The sequence below is a fragment of the Peromyscus eremicus genome, chromosome 3, assembly GCF_949786415.1.
Source record: "Peromyscus eremicus chromosome 3, PerEre_H2_v1, whole genome shotgun sequence".
NCBI lineage: Eukaryota > Metazoa > Chordata > Mammalia > Rodentia > Cricetidae > Peromyscus > Peromyscus eremicus.
This window is the reverse complement of record NC_081418.1, coordinates 83763525-83783343: the sequence shown is the minus strand read 5'-3', so window position 1 is coordinate 83783343 and position 19819 is coordinate 83763525. Positions and strand designations below refer to the sequence as shown.

The window sequence follows — 19819 nt, the reverse complement described above, 5'->3', positions numbered from 1 at the left end:
TACCTGAAGCACACAGGCATGTGTCTACTCAAGGCATGCAGCCATGTGTCTACCCAAGGTATGAAGGCATGGGCAGCCACAGGAACCAGCCCCCACTTCGTCCTGGATCCCGTTTCTCCACCCCTGCTTATTTTCTGCCTCTCCACCTTGGCTACAATTCTGGATAAAGACAAAATGTTTAGTCCTGGCTCTTTTGATCCCTAGGAGGATAAGGATGAGCTCATCTCTAGAAGTTTCCTTTTCAGCCACCTTGAGGCCCCACTGCCACAGTCTCGTGTGGTCTCAGCCCTCAGTCTGGGGAAGCCAGAAAACTCTACCCTCTGTTCTCAGTTCCTGCTGTGGACACTACTCCGCATGTCCCTCCAGACCCAGGTGTGGTGCTTAGGGATGCTCTGCAGGATATCCTGATAGTGATGTAGAAACCCTCTGGTTAAGTTGGGCAGCTCAGATCATATGAGACACAGCTAAAAACAGCTACCCTCACACCAAGTGCTTCTTGATTAGACAAGGCTAGCCTGGACCTTTCTGGAAAGCTCCTAAGCACCTCAGCCTTCATATCCAGCTGTGGATGTAATCACTCCAACAGTTTCCAGATTTCCCGCTCAATTTCTTTCTAATCTGTATACTCCAAGCTCTGGCATTTTAGCTTGTGTTTGATACAGGAAGAGGAAAGGCCTGGAATGTTAGGTGCTGTTTATGGGCCTCTGGCCATTCACTGTCATTTTGACTTTCACAGAGCTGCATTCTAAGAGGACATTTGACTCTTGTCTTACTTTTGTTGTTGGAACCAACATCTGGGAAGGGGAATATTCATTCTTGTTGTTTTGCATTTATCTAGTTTGGAGGTCAAAGGATAACTTGCAGGAGTTAGTTCTCTCCTTCCACTTTGTGACCTCGGGGATTGAGTTCAACTTGTCAGGTTTGGCAGCAAGCACCTTTACCTGCCAAGCCATCTCACTGGCCCAGGAGGAATCGTTTATGGTTTGAGAAGTCTCGGTCCATCGCGGTGGAGTGAACAGCTCACATCGTGGAAGGCCAGAAGCACAGTGGAGCAGTTGAGAGGAGGGGACCAGAGCAGGATGGAGCCTTCAAGGGTGCCTTCTCAGCCACCTTAATCCACCGATGGATGGAACCATCTGTTAGGTCAGAGGCCTCATGAGACAAGCCTCTTCAGAACTGTTGACGGACACTCCGAGCTGTGCTTTACACTCCAGTCAAGCTGACAAAGAAGATTAACCATGATAACTCTTGGAAAAGAAAAAAAAAAAAAGCTTAAATAATAAAGACATAAGCAAATTCATCTCAGAAAGAAATGGAGTATTTTCTGGGTGGTGGTGGCACACATCTTTATTTCCAGCACTTGGGAGGCAAAGGCAGGTGGATCTCTGTGAGTTGGAGGCCAGCCTGGTCTACAGAGTGAGTTCCAGGACAGTCAAAGCTACACAGGGAAACCCTGTCTTAAAAAACAACAAACAAAACCAAAAACAAATTAAGAAAAGAAGTGTAACGCTTACCATAGTAGAAAGTAACTGTTAATTCGGATATAAGGGAGATCAAAGTTCTAGAGTGGATGAAGGCCGCAGCAGCATCAGAGAGACTTTCCCTTTGGAGCAGAGGAGGGTACTGCCGGCCGGTGAGCAACCTTCTCCTTCGCCATTTAGAGTGGCTGACCCTGCCTGCACCTTGCCGAAGAAACATTTGTGAGGAGCAGTGGGTTCTGCCTCAAAAGACGTCACTTAAGAGTCATGACCTGAGCTGGGCGGTGGTGGCGCACGCCTTTAATCCCAGCACTCGGGAGGCAGAGGCAGGCGAATCTCTGTGAGTTCGAGGCCAGCCTGGGCTACAGAGTGAGTTTCAGGACAGCCAGGGCTACACAGAAAAACCCTGTCTCAAAAAAAAAAAAAAAAAAAAAAAGTCATGACCTGTTTCTCCCAGACACCCAGGCTTCATACACGGGGGTGTGATTGACAGTCTTGCCATCATGCTGGGGTGTCCACAGGGACACAAACTGGAAGTGTTTCTCCATGCCAGGTGGAGTTGGCGCACATCTCTAATCCCAGGACTCAGGATTTAGAAGTATTCAATTTTTTCTCATGTTCCCCTTTTTCATTTTACCTACACACAGAAATATCCCAAACCCTTGGGTATTTTCAGTTCTTAACCAGAGTCATTTGGAAAATTGTCAAGTTTTTCTTTAAGGAATTTAGAAAGGATATCGGGCGGTGGTGGCCCACACCTTTAGTCCCAGCACTCAGGAGGGCAGAGGCAGGAGGATCTCTGTGAGTTTGAGGCCAGCCTGGTCTACAGAGTGAGTTACAGGGCAGTCAAGGACACAGAGAAACTCTGTTTTGAAAAACCAAAAACAGAAAAAGAAAGAAAGGAAGGAAGGAAGGAAGGAAGAAAGAAAGAAAGAAAGAAAGAAAGAAAGAAAGAAAGAAAGAAAGAAAGAAAGGAGGAAAAGAAATATTTTTTTCACACGTGAATTGAAGGATTGAGTCTGGAACTTCGGGTGTGAGCTGGACTCCACGGAGGATGCATGTTCTATATTATGATGGACTGCGTTGATTGTCTTATTGTGGAAGCAGAGAGGGATACCAGCATTTAGTAGATGGGTCCAGGGGTGACAGATATTACCTGTTCCTTCCAATAGATGTCCAGAATCAAGTTCCAACTTATATATAAAGTCTCCCTCCGTGTTTCTTCCTTCTTCCTTCCTTTTTAATATTTATGTTTATCTCATTCACTGTCATATCTCAGTGGCTACACCTATGACTAGAATTCAATAGCTTAAAATTTGTGTGTGTAAGGATCTTCCTGGGAAAGGAGAAATAGAATAGATTTCTCTGGTGGACTGGAAGTGGGTGGGGTTGGGAACAGGAGGGATCAGGTGTGTGTGTTGGGGGCAGGGAGAAAATACTGGGAGAAACACCTGGAAATGGGGGCATTTTGGGGGCGAGGCAGAAATCTAGTGCAAAGGAAATTCCATGGAATCTGAAAGAGTAACTTTAGCAAAGACTCCTAGTAATGAGGGACACGGAGTCTGAGCTGGTTATCTTTTGTAACCAGGCAAGGCCTCAAGTGGCGGGATTAGGACACCAACCCAGCCACAAAACCTTCAGCCTGGGACCAGAGTCTAGCAGAATCCTCTTCAGAGACCAGAGAGACTTCATCCAGCAATTGATGGGAGCAGATGCAAAGTCCCCTAGCCAAATATTAGGCAGAGCTCGGGGAATCCTGCAGAGGAGGGGGAGGAAGGACCAGAGGAATAAGATGGATCAGAGACACCAGGAGAACATGGTTCACAGAATCAATTGACCAGGACTCATGGGGGCTTGCAGATATCAGGGAGCCTGTAGGGGTCCGACCTAGGTCCTCTGCTGAGTGTCATAGCTGAGCAGCTTGGTTCTTATGCGACTCTCACAGTGGGAGCAGCGGCTGTCTCCGATGCCTGTCTGTGGGACTCACACTGTGCTGCCTCTTACAGCCTTGATGAGATGGTACGTGCCCGGTCTATTGCAGCTTGTCATGATGGTTTGGTTGACATCCCTGGGAGGCCTGCTCTTTTCTGAGAGGAGGCTGAGGAAGGGTGGACCTGGAGGAGAAGGGAGGTGGAGGGAGGGAAACTGCAGTCAGGATGTAATAAATGAGAGAAGACTAAAACAATTCTCTTTACATTAAAAATTTGTGTGTCACGTGTAGTAGCCCAAATCACAACTGTATGGCTCAAGAGATTGTCAGCAAATAACCTCAAGGCCACTATTAGATAAAACAACAACAACAACAAAAAAACAACCGTGTTTATACAACGTGTGGGAGGGCATGTGTGTGCCACAGGAGTGTGTGGAGGTCAGAGGACCATCTCAGGTGTCCATCTTCACCTTGAGAGAGGGTCTCTCTGGTTCACTGCTGCATATACCAGCCTAGCTAGCCTTTCTTTTTTTTTTTTTTTTTTTTTCGTTTTTCGAGACAGGGTTTCTCTGTGTAGCTTTGTGCCTTTCCTGGAACTCACTTGGTAGCCCAGGCTGGCCTCAAACTCACAGAGATCCGCCTGGCTCTGTCTCCTGAGTGCTGGGATTAAAGGCGTGTGCCACCACCGCCCGGCCTAGCTTGCCTTTCTTAAAATTCTGTCTCTGCCTCCTGTCTCATAGGAGTTCTGGGGTCACAGGCATATGCTTCTGCACCGACTTTATGTGGGACCTGGGGACTTGAACTCAGGTCCTCACTCTGGGGTCACAGGCACATGTTACTGCACCGACTTTATGTGGGATCTGGTGACTTGAACTCAGGGCCTCACTCTTGCACAGTGAGAGTTTTGCCTGCCAAGTCACCTTGCCAGCACTTACTGTCTAAATTAACAGGTGCAATCCTTACTCTCCTATTTGGTTTATGACTTCTTAACTGGTAGAAATGGTTTGTGTAGTAGGACTTTATCAGTGAGGGCCAAATCAAAGCCACAGCAGTAATTTAAGCAGAGAAAATTAAATACAAAAAAAAAAGGTAACTAATAAAAAATGGATAATTATCCAATGAGTACAAGAGGACTCTAGGGCCTTCTGTAAAGGGCCACATCGTATTTTGGGCTTTGTGGGCAAGTCATGGCCAAGGATATCACAGACTACAACACAAACATCCACAACATTTTATTGATGAAATCCAAGATAAAATGAATGCATGTTTCTAAAAACTGTATTATGCTTATCTACTGTGTTGAGGGTACAGGGAGTGGGTGCATGTCACATGTGGAGGTCAGAGAACAACTTGGGGGACTTGGTTCTCATCCACCCACCAATGTGGGACCCAGGGATTGACCTCAGGTCCTCAGGCTTGGCACCAAATGCTTTCACCCACTGAGCCATCCGCCAGGCCCACAAGCACATGCTTTGAAATACATTTCAATGACAACATCTCCACTTTGTATCGTTGAGATTCAAATACAAGAACCATTGCCAGCTCAAGAGCCACAAGCAGGTGGCTGGCTGTGACCTGCAGGTGGCGGTTGGCTGGCCTGGGGCTCCACGGGTGGGGCTGAGGGGGTACAATGGGTGGGGAAGGCTGAGGGTCCTCTCCACAACCACTGAGATTTAGACTCTGCAGCTAGAACTGAGCCAGAGTCCACCAACAAAGACATTTGCCCAGGCGCACAGGCTACAGGTAGGACACGCCCCAACACCTTCCCATTTTTGTTACCAAGAAAAGGGCAAGCCAGGGAAAGGGGAGGAAAGCCCCTGGTCCTGCCTCTACTCTACAATGACCTTCTAGTGCCATCTGCTGGAGGAGACTAAAAGGCCAAGTAGTGACACCAGACTGGTGTGGAAGTCCTCCGGTAGGGACACTAACAGTGATAAAGGTGGTTTTCCCCACTCTGCTTCTTGCCTTTACAAATATCTCCTGGAAAAGGCTCATATGAAACAACATTCTGAATAAAAATAAAATAATAAAAACAGCACATTGCAGGAGCTGGCTCTCTCCTTTTACAGTGTGGGTCCCAGGGATCAAACTCAGGTAAGTCAGGCTTAGTGGCAAGCCCCTTTACCCTGAGCCCTCTCACTCGCCCCGTGAAGGTTAGTTGACTCCTCACTGTCCTCTACCCACCCAGTACTTGTGTCCTGAGCCCATCCTACCAGATACTCTGTGTCTGTGTGTGTGTTTAATGCTTACTGTCAAGATTCTAATTTTTGTAGATTTTAGAGCAAAATCTTCTGCTTCACACAAATTCAAAATGTTTTGGCAAATACATCTATTACCTTTTCTTGTTTAATAGCATCTGGCGAATGTATCTTGAACAAAAAAACCAGTTCTCTCTTGGCTGGGTCTGGCTGTGAATGCCTTCAATCCCAGATATTCTCACCACGACTGTTTCACATAGCACATGCAGATCTCTGCTTACCATATACCTTGGTGAATGCTAGGTAACCCTGCAGCCAATTTGACTCCGCCTATGGGTGGCAGGGCACTTCCCTTGGTGGCCTGTCAGAAGAAGGCTTGTGACTGGGGATGAGATGTAGCTCAAAGAGAACTCTTGCCTAGCATGCCCAAGACTGCGGGGTGGGGGTGGGGGGTGGAGGGGTGGGGGTGTGTGTATGCGACTTGACTGGTGTAGATCACAACCCTCTCGTCTTCTTTTGCTCCCTATCACTAGCAGAGGGGCTGAGTGGTGACGAGAAGAGGGAGTGGATGACAGGAGTAGCTTCTAAATGGTGGCAATGGCAAAGGTGGCGGCAGGTATTGCCCCCGTGGTTTCCATGGTAGCAACAATGGTAAGAAAATGGCTGAATTTTCCAGAGTGTCCAGGGGCAGAAACAATAGGGAGTAGAGGTACTGGAGACAACAACGAGCCACAGAACGGAAAGTGAACCCTGGTCAGGGAGATGTCAGCCATCTGAATGCTCCACACCAGTAGAGCAAGTGGACCATGGCAGAAGACTGACATCTAATTGCTTTGAGGTATTTGATCCACCCTTACCAATAGAACCAAGTAGTTGACTTTTGGGATCCCAAATGCCCAAACATCAGTCGCAACTGCCCAAGATGACTTCATCCCACAAATCTCTTTCCTCTGGCTCCTTCTTCTCTCTGTGGGACTGGCGTCTGCTTCTGGTGGGGTCTCTTCCACCGTGGCGGGTCCTCTTTCTGGGCTTGGACTTCTCAGTTCCCGCTGGCTCTGGGGAGGCCTTCCTTCTGCTGGGGCCTCTGTCTTTTTTGTGGGACGCCTTCTCTCTGTGGTGTTTCCTCTTGGGCGTCCTTTGCTCCACACTGGTGGCTCCTTCCCACTCCTGGTGACGGGGACTTTCCTTTCCATCTTGACTGACTGGCTGGTTTTTCTGATGATGTTTTAGAGATTCCAGTCTTTGTCTGCAGTGAGGTACCAGGTTTTCCACTGTCGGCCTTTCATAGGAAGTAGAGGATCTGGGGTGTTTTCTGGATGAGAGAGGTGGCCCCAGCATCGGAGCTCCCGGGCTGATGCGGTCTCTTTCTTGGTGAAAAGATTCCTCTGCCGTATTTCTGAAATAGATCCTTGGATGTAATCCTCTGGCTCTCTGCTTTCTAATGAAATCTTCAAGCTCATGTTGAAAAGAGTCATTGGTCTGACGCTTTTCCATTGCACTGACCATGAACGGATTTCTCTAGAAAAAAAAAAATGGGAGAAGACCTTCTGTTAATGCATCATATTGCTGAAGATATTTTCTCCGTCCTAAGAGAGTGTTATGCTATATATTATACAGTAGATAGTAAGTAGTCACTGATGTTGAACATGAGTACTTCTGACATACTAGGGATGGGAAAGTATAATGGGGGAGGAAAATGATGGCTCATTTGTCGTGTTTTAAAAAATTTGACTATGTGTATGTGAGTGTGGGTTTGTACACAGTGCCCACAAGGCCAATGGTGTCAGATGCTCCTGGGGCTGACAGGTGGTTGTGAGCTACCTTATGTATGTGTTGGGAACCAAACTCTCCTCAAGTAGTACATCCTCTTAACTGCTGAGCCATTTCTTAAGGCTGCTTTTTTTCTTTTTTGACATGGTGACTTGGTCCTACTAAGTAGCCTTAGCTGGCCTAGAACTCACTCTGTAGAACAAGCTGGCTTCAAACTTGTGTTCCTATGTCTCTGCCTCCAGAGAGCTGGGATTATAAGCACCTTTCAAAGCTGGTGGGAAATGAGTCTTAAATCACTGCAAATGTTCGGATCTATATGTATAAATAAATGTAATACATAGTGAGTATTGTAATGTAATACACAGCGTGTGTGTGTGTGTGTGTGTGTGTGTGTGTGTGTGTGTCCACTTGACTGTGCATTCATTTGTGTGAACTGCATATGTATGTGCAGGCTAGAGGCTAAGCTCAGTATTATTATTATTATTATTATTATTTTGGTTTTTTAAGACAGCGTTTCTTTGTGCAGTTTTGCGCCTTTCCTGGAACTTACTCTGTAGACCAGGCTGGCCTCACACTCACAGAGATCTGCCTGCCTCTGCCTCCCGTGTGCTGGGATTAAAGGCATGCGCCACCACCGCCCGGCTGCTCAGTATTATTCTTCAGAAGCCTGGTTTTTTGAAACAAGGTCTCTCGTTGGGACCCAGGGCTTGCCCATTAGGGTAGGATGACTGGCGAGTGACACCCTGGGATCTCCTGTCTCCTCTTCAGCACTGGGGTTACACATTCGCCACAACTTCTCCCAAGGGTGCCGGAGATCAAACCTGGTCCTCCGCATGTTTGCCCTGCAAGTATTCTTGGGACTGAGCCATCACCGCGCTCAAGTGTAACATACACTAATGGGTAGAAGATTTATCAGTGGTTGAGACAGGTTTAAAAATCAGATAATTTGGGCTGGAGAGATGGGTCAGCAGTTGAAATCACTGGCTGCTTTTACAGAGGATTGTTGGGATCCCAGCACCCACATGGTAGCTCACACCATCTGTAACTCTGGTTCCAGGAAACTTCTAGTTCCTGTGACCCTTCCTGGCCTCTGTAGGCGCTGCATGCAGACGGTACAGACAGGCACTCCAGCACACACATATACACAAAATAAAAATAATTCTTTTAAAAAATCAGGTAATTTTAGGCCTTTTCTCTACCATAAATACTATTCCATGTATAAGACTAAGACATTTAAAGAAGAAAACAAAAAGAGAAAACCATGTAATTAAACGAAGCTGAAATTAAGCTGGGCATGTGGTTGCAGACCGTTAGTCCCAGCACTTGAGAGGCAGAGGCAAGTGATCTTCATAAATTTGAGGCCAACCTGGTCTACACAGTAAATTCCAGGCCAGCCAAAGCGACATAATGAGAACCTGTCTTAAAACAAACAAAAGTGCTAGCATGAGGACCAGCTCCATTCAGTGGGTCACTGGGGGCTGCTCTGAAAACCTGACTTCATTTCACTGTCGGGCTTTCCTTCCGTTTAGCTAAGGTAACTGTCTGTTCTAACAAACAGCCTGCTGTCATGACGGTACCTATCACACAATCCAGTCCCTGCTATTCTACCCGCTGGGCTAATTGTTGCTCTATTATAAATAGAATTATAAATGCAACTAAGTGTGAAGTCAGATTTGTCATGCTGGCTTCTTTCTTCATATATATATATATATATATATATATATATATATATATATATATATATAGTCACGTGCTACATACCATTTTAGTCAAGGACAGAATCACATACAATGGTGGTCCTGTAAGACTATGAGCTGGCTCAGCAGGCCAAGGCACTTGCTGACCGGTCTGATGACAGCAGTTCAGTACCTGGGACCTACCAACTGTCCCCTGACCACCAACTGTCACATGCCCTGTGGCATCTGTGTAAGCACACACACACACACACACACACACACACACACACACACACACACACACACGTGTCCTAGCTGGAGCACAAGCACTCTGGTCACATAGCATTTCTCCATATACCGTCCTCGTTGATAAGCAATGCACAGCTATGCTGAGAACCGTTTTCTATTTCTACTTCATAATGGATGTATATAATTAAGGGAGCTGCCTGGCATGCTGGAACAGTTTTGGAATGTGGTTTTATTTTTAACCAAATCTCTACATTTAGGTTATTTGTGGTTTTTAGGTCTCGATAATGAAGCGGCGGTGTTCTGGACACACAGTGTGCCATGGATACAGTCAGGCTCTGGGGCCACGGCCCCCGTTCTTGGGAAGGCCCGACAGCCTAATTCTAAAGCAGGTAAAGCTGAAGTTCCCACCAGGGACTTAAGTCTTTCTCCCTTCCCACTGCTCTTCCCTGCCCTCCCTCCCTTTTCTGTGAGAAAGGGTCTCATGTAGACCAGGCTGGCCTGGAACACTCTGTACTCAAAACCCAGCCTCTGCCTCTCAAGTCCTGAAGGTATGTGCCACCACCCGGTCCGGTTTATGTGGTGCTGGAGGGCAAACCAGGTTTTCCTGCTCACTACCAACTGAGCTACATCCCCAGCCATGGGTTTTCTTTTTCCTGTGGAGAGATTTAAATTGAGTTCAGGTTTGTTGAGGTGAAATGATTTTCACCGGTCTCAAGTTGTTTCTTCAATATGGAAAGACGAAGAGCAAACTTCTGGCAGAAAAATCCTTTGTCAGTAATGGAAAGGTGGTTAGCACCCTGGTCTATAATAAGAAAAGTGCCAGGGAGAAAAGACTGTCCACCCACAGGGAGGCGCTCCGAAAGCCCGGGTGTGGCTGGGTTTCACTTCCCGATCCTAGCTCAGCCTCTTGGAACAGGCCACACTCCTTCAAGATGTGACTTGTGCTCTTGTGTCATATACTCATGCGTCAACCTGTTTGACAGTCTTGTTTTCAGTAGTACCTCAGCTCCTCACGTGGGAGGGCCCCGTGGTGAGTCAAGCAGGCATTGTATGGTGGGTTTCTGCATGGAGTTCCTCCGAGCCAGGGACGAGGCTTGGCCTTGAGCACACACCAGAGCTTCCAGTTTTTTATTTATTTATTTATTTATTTATTTATTTATTTATTTATTTATTTATTTATTTATTTTTGGTTTTTCGAGACAGGGTTTCTCTGTGTAGCTTTACGCCTTTCCTGGGACTCACTTGGTAGCCCAGGCTGGCCTCGAACTCACAGAGATCCGCCTGGCTCTGCCTCCCGAGTGCTGGGATTAAAGGCGTGCGCCACCACGCCCGGCCAGAGCTTCCAGTTTTGTGTGATGATATGGACAATAAATAATCTTTGACCCCATCCCAAAATGCCAAACAAGGGCTGGGGGTGCAGCTCAGTAGGATGTAGGATGGTCATATTGAATCTCCAGAACTGTTGTAGCAATTTAGCAAAGTCACTGTATCCGGAGTAGATACTACAAGGAACAACCGTTTTTCTAGAAGAATCCTTGTGGAAAATGGTTGATTGTTTTGCTGAAGGGGCTTTGCAGCCATTCTATGACTTTGGTCACAAGCCACCTGAGGCACACCTGAGGCTCTTGTATTATTGTGTACTGCAAACGACACATAATAAAGGACTAGAGCCATGGGGGCGTGGGAGGCTCTCCTGTAGTGAGACCTGTAAATTAGATTACGGACCTTGATATGAGGAAATGCTTTGTGTAACTCTCAATAAATATGCCTTTGTACGGCTGTTTGGGGTTCAGTCCATCAGAAGAGGCTGGACCTTCCTGCTGCCACATGGGCCTTACGATTTCATCTTGGAGTCCCTTCTTTCTTCAACCGACCCAGGCTATACGGTGCACCTGGACATGGCACTCCCTCCCCAGGTGAAGCAATCCCGATAACAGGAAAGGCCCCGGGCTGCTTTACTGGGAAGAGGAGATAAGGGACAGCAGACACTGGATAGAGTGACTGTGCCCACTTCTTTCCCTACTAATGACCTTCTTTAAAAACGGCTTAGACATTGGCAGAAAATAAAGACACCTCAGCTTCACCAAGTCTGGCCTGTCTACCTACCCAGCATCCAGTAGTTTACCCGCTGCCCTCCATTTTGTTAACTCTAATTCACCCCCCACCCCCAGTTTGTTTTATTGCATCCATTCTTATTTCGTGTGGGTGTGTATATACAGGGGAGGCATACATACGCTATGGCACATGAGTGATCAGAGGGACTGTGGGGAGTTGGTTCTTTCCTTCTACCATGTAGGACCAAACTCAGGTCACCAGCCTCGGCAGTGAGAGCCTTTACTCTCTGAGCCACCGGCACACCCCTTTAAAATCGGGCTTGGGCAGGGCAGTGGTGGCGCACACCTTTAATCCCAGCACTTGGGAGGCAGAGGCAGGTGGATCTCTGTGAGTTCAAGGCCAGCCTGGTCTACAGAGGGAGTTCAGAACAGGCTCCAAAGCTACACGGAGAAACCCCGTCTCAAGAAAAAAAGAAAAAAGAAAATTGGGCTTGGATTGGATCACTTTACCTCCACTGGGCTTATGGGATTCCAGGCTCATGTAACCACACCCTTAGTGGTCCTTCTACTTTGACCCATCTAGAAGCCAATTTTCCAAGAAGAAAACAGAATAGATTTGAGATTCATCTGATCATGTCATCACCAGCCAAAACCCCTATGTTTCTCTTTGGTTTAAGTGATACTTATTAAGTCATGGGGCCATCCACTTTGAGTCTCTACTTATCCACAGTATTTATCATTTTCACCCTGTTTATGATCCAGGTTTCTTCTTGCTGACCATGAAACATGAACTGGGGTTGTCAGGAATTCCTATCCCAAGTGCTTGCCTAGTCAAGATGAGCTGGGCTGCCTTCCTTCTGCTTCCTAGTCTTGTACTATATCAGAGGGAATACTGCTAAATGACAATAGAAAGAAAAAATGTCAAGGAAGAAAGCCCAAGAAATACTTAGTTGAGAAAAAGCAAGGAGGACTAAGAAGAAAACTCCCGTGTTGAGACCAAATGTTTACCTCTGCTCAGAGCTTTCCCCGAGGAGGGGAAACCCAGGCTGTGCTCACCACAAGGGAATCTCATTTAGTCAGGTGCTCCCTCTCCACCAACGCCCACCTGTCCTCAGGCAGTGAGAGCTGTCTGAGGCTCTTTGCTGCTTCCCTACCTTGAGGCAGCACCATCAAGGTTTGATCTTTCCAAAGCTGGCTTTGAACTCACTGGTGACCTTTCCTGCCTCCACCCCAAAGCACTGGGATCATAGGCATGTACCACCACACCCAGTTTTACGCAGGGCTGGGGCTCTGTCCAACGCACTATCTATCAACTGTGTTACACCCCTAACCCCTGCTCCATTTCCAGTCTCCAAAATCCCGGTCAAACTGCCATATCACTGGTGGGCTGAGGACACTCCCTCTTTTCTTGGGCTCCCCGCTCCAGCTCATTGAGCGTGTTTCCAAACTCACACTCAGAATACTCTTTCTAGTTTCCTCTTATTTGCTCACAGGTTTCCCTCCTTCAGAGGGAAGCTCAGTTGTCTACTGGTTGCCCACAGCCCTGGGGTCTCTGCGTCCTCAAGACAATTTTCCTCTTGTTCTGGCCTTCCAAACACACTGCCTCTCGGCACACACAGGCACGCTGGTCTCCGAGTCTCTAAGCAAGCACACCAAAGATTAATCATCACCCAGGGCTGGGCTGGAATGCTACCTCAGCTCTGATGACCTCCACGACACCCCTCTGCTATCCCCTGCGTTATCACCCCTTAGGCTTCCCCATGTGCAGTGGGGATGTCACACGTGATGGCACATGCCTGTAACCCAGCACCAGGGAGGCTGACGCAGGATTTTGAGTTTAAGTCTAGCCTGGCTAGTGAGTCCTTGGCTATAATCACAAACAGCTGATTCCAGCTCTTCCTTTCTACCCGGCTCCCTGCTGCTGACGGCATTTCTGTCACCTAGACCACACAGAGCGGCAAGAACTAACACTTTTTCAGGTCAGGTATGTTCTAACTTCCCACACGTGCCTTCAGGGTCCTCATGAGCAGAGAGTCTCTGTTTACCCCTGTTTCCTCACCATATCAATTGTGCCTGCCATCAACCAGGTGCTTCACAAAGAAACCTGTGAAGAAAGGTCCTGACCTCTCCCTACGTGTCGAGGTCCACTAGGAAGCCCAGATCCGAGGAGCCCACCCGTCCAGTGCCAGCGTCCCTTGCTGTACCTGGGCCATGGTTTTTACTAGTGCTCCAAAACGCCGCCAAACATCAGCGTGAATGAGAAACGCGCGTTTGGGTCAGCTCTGATCTGGAACCATCACCTTGATAGTTTACTGAGAAAAACAGCCACACACAGATGGATTCCTGGCCTTCGCAAGCTTAAGAGCCTTAGGGGTCATTAACGCCGAAGACCTGGGTACCACAAAGCACCAATGTCTACCTGGCTAGAATCTTCAGTAAGGGCCTCACAGGAGTGGCGAATTACAGTGAGCTCCGAAGAATCCCAGGTTCCCAGCTCCTCTGCTAATGCTCTTCTGGGCTGGATGCCTGGGAGCCGGAAGGAGGAGGCCACACCCCTTCCTTTGTCTAGGTTCTGGTGCTTCAGCCTTCTCAACCTGTAGTTCTAGCTCACTGAGGAAATAAACTCAATCTTTTTTTTTTTTTAAATATAAAAACAGGTTATAATTCAAAAGTCCAGGGTTATTTGAAACTGGAAAATATTTTCTCTGTAGAAAATAGTAAAAATGATAACATTTCCCAATAAGCCCTTTTAAACCAAATGATAGCTGAATTATACATATAAATATTGATTAGATGCTGGGATACAGAAGAAACCTGTCTTCATCTGTTCAAAGAGCTATGTTTCACTTAAGTTGTGTGAGATTCCTATTCATCTTCCTCTTCACTGTTTGATTACAGCAGACATTTTTCTATAGGCTAATCTATAATCTAAAAAGATTTTAGCCTCCCCTCCTAAAAGTACAGCCAGCATATTCTTTCATCAGCTTGATATGGTACAAATTTTATTTCTAATAGTGAAATGAATAAACCCAATCTTACACCTGAAAAGGGATTGAGGAACACCCTCAGTTCACTGCCTGAGAACAAAAAAACCCAAAACAAACAAACAAACAAACAAACAAAAAAACCAGAATGTAGCCAGATCAGCACTAGTCAATCCTGTCTGGAGTTTATCTTGAAAAAGTAAATAAAATATCCAATTTTTAGCATACCCCACCCCCACCTCCACCAAGTACCCTCCCCCCCCCCATCTTTCTCCTTTTTGAGACAGTCTCATAGCCTTAGTTGGCTTCAAATTCTTTTGCTGTTGTTGTTGTTTTTGTTTTGTTTTGTTTTTTGAGACAGGGTTTCTCTGTGAAAGTGTCCTGGCTGTCCTGGAACTCACAGAGATCTGCCTGCCTCTGCCGCCCGCCTCCCTCCCCCTCCCCCCAGTGCTGGTATTAAAGGTGTGCACCACCACCACCACCACCTTGCTGACTTCAAATTCTTTACAGAGGATGACCCTGAACTCCTGAACCTTTCTAGCTCCACTTCTTGGGTGTTGGGATCACTGGCCTGAGCCAACAAGTGGATTTATGTGGTACTGGGGATTGAACTCAGAGCTTCTAGCATGCCAGCTAGGTGATCACTCTTATTAACTGAGCTACAATCCTGTACTTTAAAAAATATTGCCAAATTTGGCAACCAATCTTACAGGGTTGATTTTTTCCTATTCATCTTTTGAATTATAATTACTAACAATTATAAAATCTAGTGGCTTTCATGGTGACATTGTCATTTATGTATGCATCATAATCTGATTCAGTCCTGTCTGTGGATGTCATACTGGGAGTGGCCGTGCTGAACACTCTGACCTCAGAACAAGGCTATGTTCAAGGCAGTCATCACTGTCTTCAGGCAGGATCGTTACCTAGTCAAAAGAGTTAATCTTAAACCCTAGTTACAAAATGTAGATGCCAGTGGAGGATGGGTGGGTGGTCATGCTCAGCATTTCTGACACAGGGCAAGACTGTCACTGCCTTGGGGCCAGACTACTTACTGCTAGCCACAGGAAATCCCAACTGCAACTATTCCAGAACACTGTGACACTGAAACTTGGACTTCCAGCTCAGAGTTCCCTTCCCAGCCCAACAAAAGCAGCTCTCTTGCCCTCTTGTACCACAGTGTAGCTAATGAACTCTACTTTGAAGTTCCTTTGTCTTCCACAAATTCACTCTTAGTCCGTGTCTCTGGTCTCTGCATGGCAGTATCCCCCTTAGAACTCCACACTTTTGCTCTCCACCCATCCCTTTTCTTACTTGCTGTAACAGTCCTTGGATTATCCTTCTTTTGTTTTCTTAAAAAAAAAAAATATTGGCCGGGTAGTGGTGGCACACGCCTTTAATCCCAGCACTTGGGAGGCAGAGACAGGTGGATCTCTGTGAGTTCGAGGCCAGACTGGTCTACTGAGTGAGTTCAAGGACAGCCAGGGCTACACAGAGAAGCCCTGTCTTGAAAACAACAACAAAAACAAACAAACAAACAAACAAAACCCGAATTCAAGTATTAAACACAAGTTCTACAAAGAAGATATAAGGGTGATTGCTTTTCTAGTTCTAACTCCGCTGTGGTGGTGGTTGTTCTTGTTTTGGGTGGTGGATGAGTGTATAAAAACATACTTGATAGTGAAGTGTAAAATCTAATGTGAAGCTCCACAGCTTCTCTTCAAAATGTCTGCTCCAGTTGTGTAGAAGTCCACTGAGTTGTATAGTCTCTGGCTAAGTTTGGTGTGTGATTTTTTTTTCAACTATTTTTTATAATCAAGTTTCAGAAATTAAAAATAAAATTGAAAGTGTATTCTATTTGCTTATTTGTGTGTGAATGTGAGTGCACATGTACCATTGTGTGCTTGTGGAAGTCAGGGAACTTGAGGGGAAGTCAGGAAACTGGCGGGGGTCATGTCTCTCCTTCCACGATGTGGGTGCTTGGGATTGAACTCAGGTTATCAGGCTTGGTGGTCAGGGCTTTCATCAACTAAGCCATTTCCCCAGCACCTGGTTTCTGAAACAGGTCTGATTTGGAAGCCTGGAATGGTCTAGAACTCACTATCTCACTATGATGCACAGCTGATCTTGGTATTGCAGCAATCCTCCTGCCTCAAACCTCCTAAATGTAGGGTTTAGAAAAACATAATCGCTGGGGCAGTGGTGGCACACGCCTTTAATCCCAGCACTCGGAAGGCAGAGGCAGGCGGATCTTTGTGAGTTCGAGGCCAGCCTGGTCTACAGAGCAAGAACCAGAAAAGGCACAAAGCTACACAGAGAAACCCTGTCTCGAAAAAAAAAAGAAAAACATAATCAGGTATATTCCCTCCATCTCTCCCCACCCGTAGCCATCCTGATCGAAGTTAGATGGAATCTCACTGTCACTTGGATTTGCATTTCCCTGATGGCTAAAGATATCGAATATTTTTATTACATATTATTGTCTGTTTGGATTCCTTTTGAAAAGTGCTTCTCAAATCATTTGCCTATTGGTTAAATCACTCATTGTTTTGTTGTTAAAAACAATTTTATTTGAGAACAGTCTTACTCTGTAGTCCAGGATGGCCCTTAGATACAGAAACTTCCTGCCTTAGCCTTATAAGCACTGGGGTTATAGGCATGTGCCACCATGCCTGACTTAGAATTCTTTTAATATTCTGGTCATTTCATTAAGCATCTATGGGATAAACAGCTGGCAAAGATTTTCTTAGTCTGGAGGTTTTGTCTTCTTTATGCCGATTCTTTAAATTTTGATGATATGGTCCTCTTTGCCTAGTCTAGCTTTTATCTCCTAAACTAATGAAGTCCTAGACGGAAATCATTTCCCCTGCTGAGATACTGAAGTGTTTCTCTGATGCTTTCCTTTAACACTTTCAAAGTGTCTGGTTTTATATAAGGCCTTTGATCTATTTTGACTTTTTCTACAGAGTGCAAAATAAGGATCTAGCTTCTGCTTTTTTATACAGATATGCAGTTTTGACTAGCACCCTGTGTTAAGGAGGCTGTGTTCTTCCATGTGTTTTTAGCAGCTGTATAAGAATCAGGGAGTTGTAGATACATACGTGTAGTTCTGGACCCTCTAGGCTGTTTTATTGGGCTCTGCTTCCATCTCGGTGACAGTGGTGTGCTATTTCTGTTACTATGACTCTGTATGAAATAAGGTACTGTGATGTCTCAGCATTGCACTTTTTGTTTTGTTTTTCTGAAAACAAAGTCTGTCTCCATAGCCCTGGCTGTCCTAGAATTCACTATGTAGACCAGGCTGGCCTTGAACTCAAAGATCTGCCTGTCTCTTCCTCTCAAGTGCTGAGATTAAAGGCATGTGCTACCAGGCCCAGCAGCATTGTATTTTTGTCTCAGAGTCCTTTGGCCATTGGGGTCTTTTGTGCCTGCATGTAATTTTTAGGATTGTCTTTTCTAGTTCTGTGAAGAATACCATTGAAACTTTGGTAGGGACCGCACTCAGTCTGTAGATCTTTCAGCAGTATGACCATTTTACAAAATTAATTCTCACAATTTATAAACACACAAGGCCTTCCTGTAGTGGGTAGCCATTCTAGCTTTGACCTGGAAATACCACCCCCTTTGAGGCTATACCACACCTACAAGGTGGAGCCAAGAGAGGGCCCTGAAGACCCAGGATCCGGATGGGGGAGCTCGCTTGGTTCCTGGACCCTGGACGCTGGAGGTAGACCCAGAGTTCTCCAGAGAACACCGCTGGACTGTGCTACACCTTTCTCAGACCCTGTTACCTATCCCTTCACTTGTGAGTTACCCCACAAAATAAACCTCCCTTTTAACTACATGGAGTTGCCTTAATATTTAAACCAATACTTTCCCATTATCTAGTTTTTCTTTCTTTCTTTCTTTCTTTCTTTCTTTCTTTCTTTCTTTCTTTCTTTCTTTCTTTCTTTCTTTCTTTTTCTTTCTTTCCTTCCTTCCTTCCTTCCTTTCTTTCTTTCCTTTCTTTCCTTTCTTTCTTTTTCTTTCTTTTCCCTTCCTTCCTTCCTTCCTTCCTCCCTCCCTCCCTCCCTCCGTCTCTCTCTCTCTCTCTTTTTTTTCCAAGACAGGGTTTCTCTGTGTTGTTTTTGTGCCTGTCCTGGATCTCACTCTGTAGACCAGGCTGGCCTCGAACTCACAGAGATCCGCCTGGCTCTGCCTCCTGAGTTCTGGGATTAAAGGCGTGCGCTACTACTGCCTGGCATTGTCTAGTTTCTTAGTTAAAAAAGTCTACTTCTAGTTCTGTGTATGTGCCTGCGCATGTGAGTGCATGTCTGAGGAGGCCAGAGGCATCTGGACCCCCTTGTGCTACTTAGGGGAGATTGTGAGTTGCCCTGTATAGGAGCTGGGACCTGAACACCGGTCCTCTTCGAGTCAACTTTTCAGCCCCTTTCAATTTCTTTCTTCAGTGTTTTATCATTGTATTAAAATGTATCTTTACATTTGTAAGTGTGCATGTGTGTGCTATAGAGAGCATGGGAAGGTCAGAAGACAACTTGTGGAGTCTGTTCTCTTCTACCTATGGGCTCAGAGGATCTAACTCGGGTTGTCAGGCAGAGAGGCAAGTGCCCTTACCTTCCAGGCCATATCACCAGCCCTCTTTTACAATTTTTATTGTAAAAGTCTTCTACTTTTTTGAAATTTATTCCTATTTTAAAGGATATGTTGAATAGGATTATTTTCCTGACTTCTTTCTTACATTACTGATGTATAAAAAACAGGGCTTAGCCAGGTGTGTGTCGCTTCCCAGCACTTGGGAAGCAGTGGCAGGTGGATCTCTGTGAGTTTGAGGCCAGCCTGGTCTACAGTGTGAGTTCCAGCACAGCCAGGGAAGTTACACAGAGAAACCCTGTCTCAAAAAACCAAACCAAACCAACCAAACAAACAAAAAAGGACTTATTTTTAAGTACTGTTGCTCTTTTTGATGACATCTTTTTTTTTCAGATGTATTTATTATATATACAGTGTTCTGCCTGCATGTCTGCCTGCAAGCCCAAAGAGGGAACCAGATCTCATTGTAGATGGTTGTGAGCCACCATGTGGTTGCTATGCATTCTAGGTTGGAGTTGAACTCACAATCCTCCTGCCTCAGCCTCCCAAGTACTAAGATAATAAGCATACACCACCACACCTAACAACTATTTGCTCATTTTTTTGAGATGTCTCATGTAGCCCAGGCTGGCCTGGAACTCACTATGTACCCAAGGCTGGCATTGGCCTCCTGACCCTCCTGTCTTCATTCCTCAGGTGACAGAATTGCATACTTACCTAACCCCTTGGTCTTCATGTTTCATCCACTCAGACTCACCTAGAAACATTCTCCAGGAAGCAGACAGAGAAACTTCAGAGTCCTGATCCTCTGCTTCCACCTCCCAAGTTCTTGGGTTAGCACCATCATGCCCAGACAATCATGGAACCCCTTTTTTTTTATTACTGTTTAT

The 19819-nt window shown here is 46.0% G+C and overlaps 1 protein-coding gene across 1 annotated transcript; it reads right to left on the bottom strand.

The window, feature by feature from the left end:
- Nucleotides 1-6509: 6509 nt before the first annotated feature.
- On the bottom strand, nt 6510-7115 carry LOC131906428 (zinc finger matrin-type protein 1-like). Its single transcript, XM_059257075.1, has one exon. The coding sequence runs from the start codon at nt 7110-7112 to the stop codon at nt 6510-6512; it is 603 nt and encodes a 200-aa protein (XP_059113058.1). The 5' UTR covers nt 7113-7115.
- Nucleotides 7116-19819: the final 12704 nt, after the last annotated feature.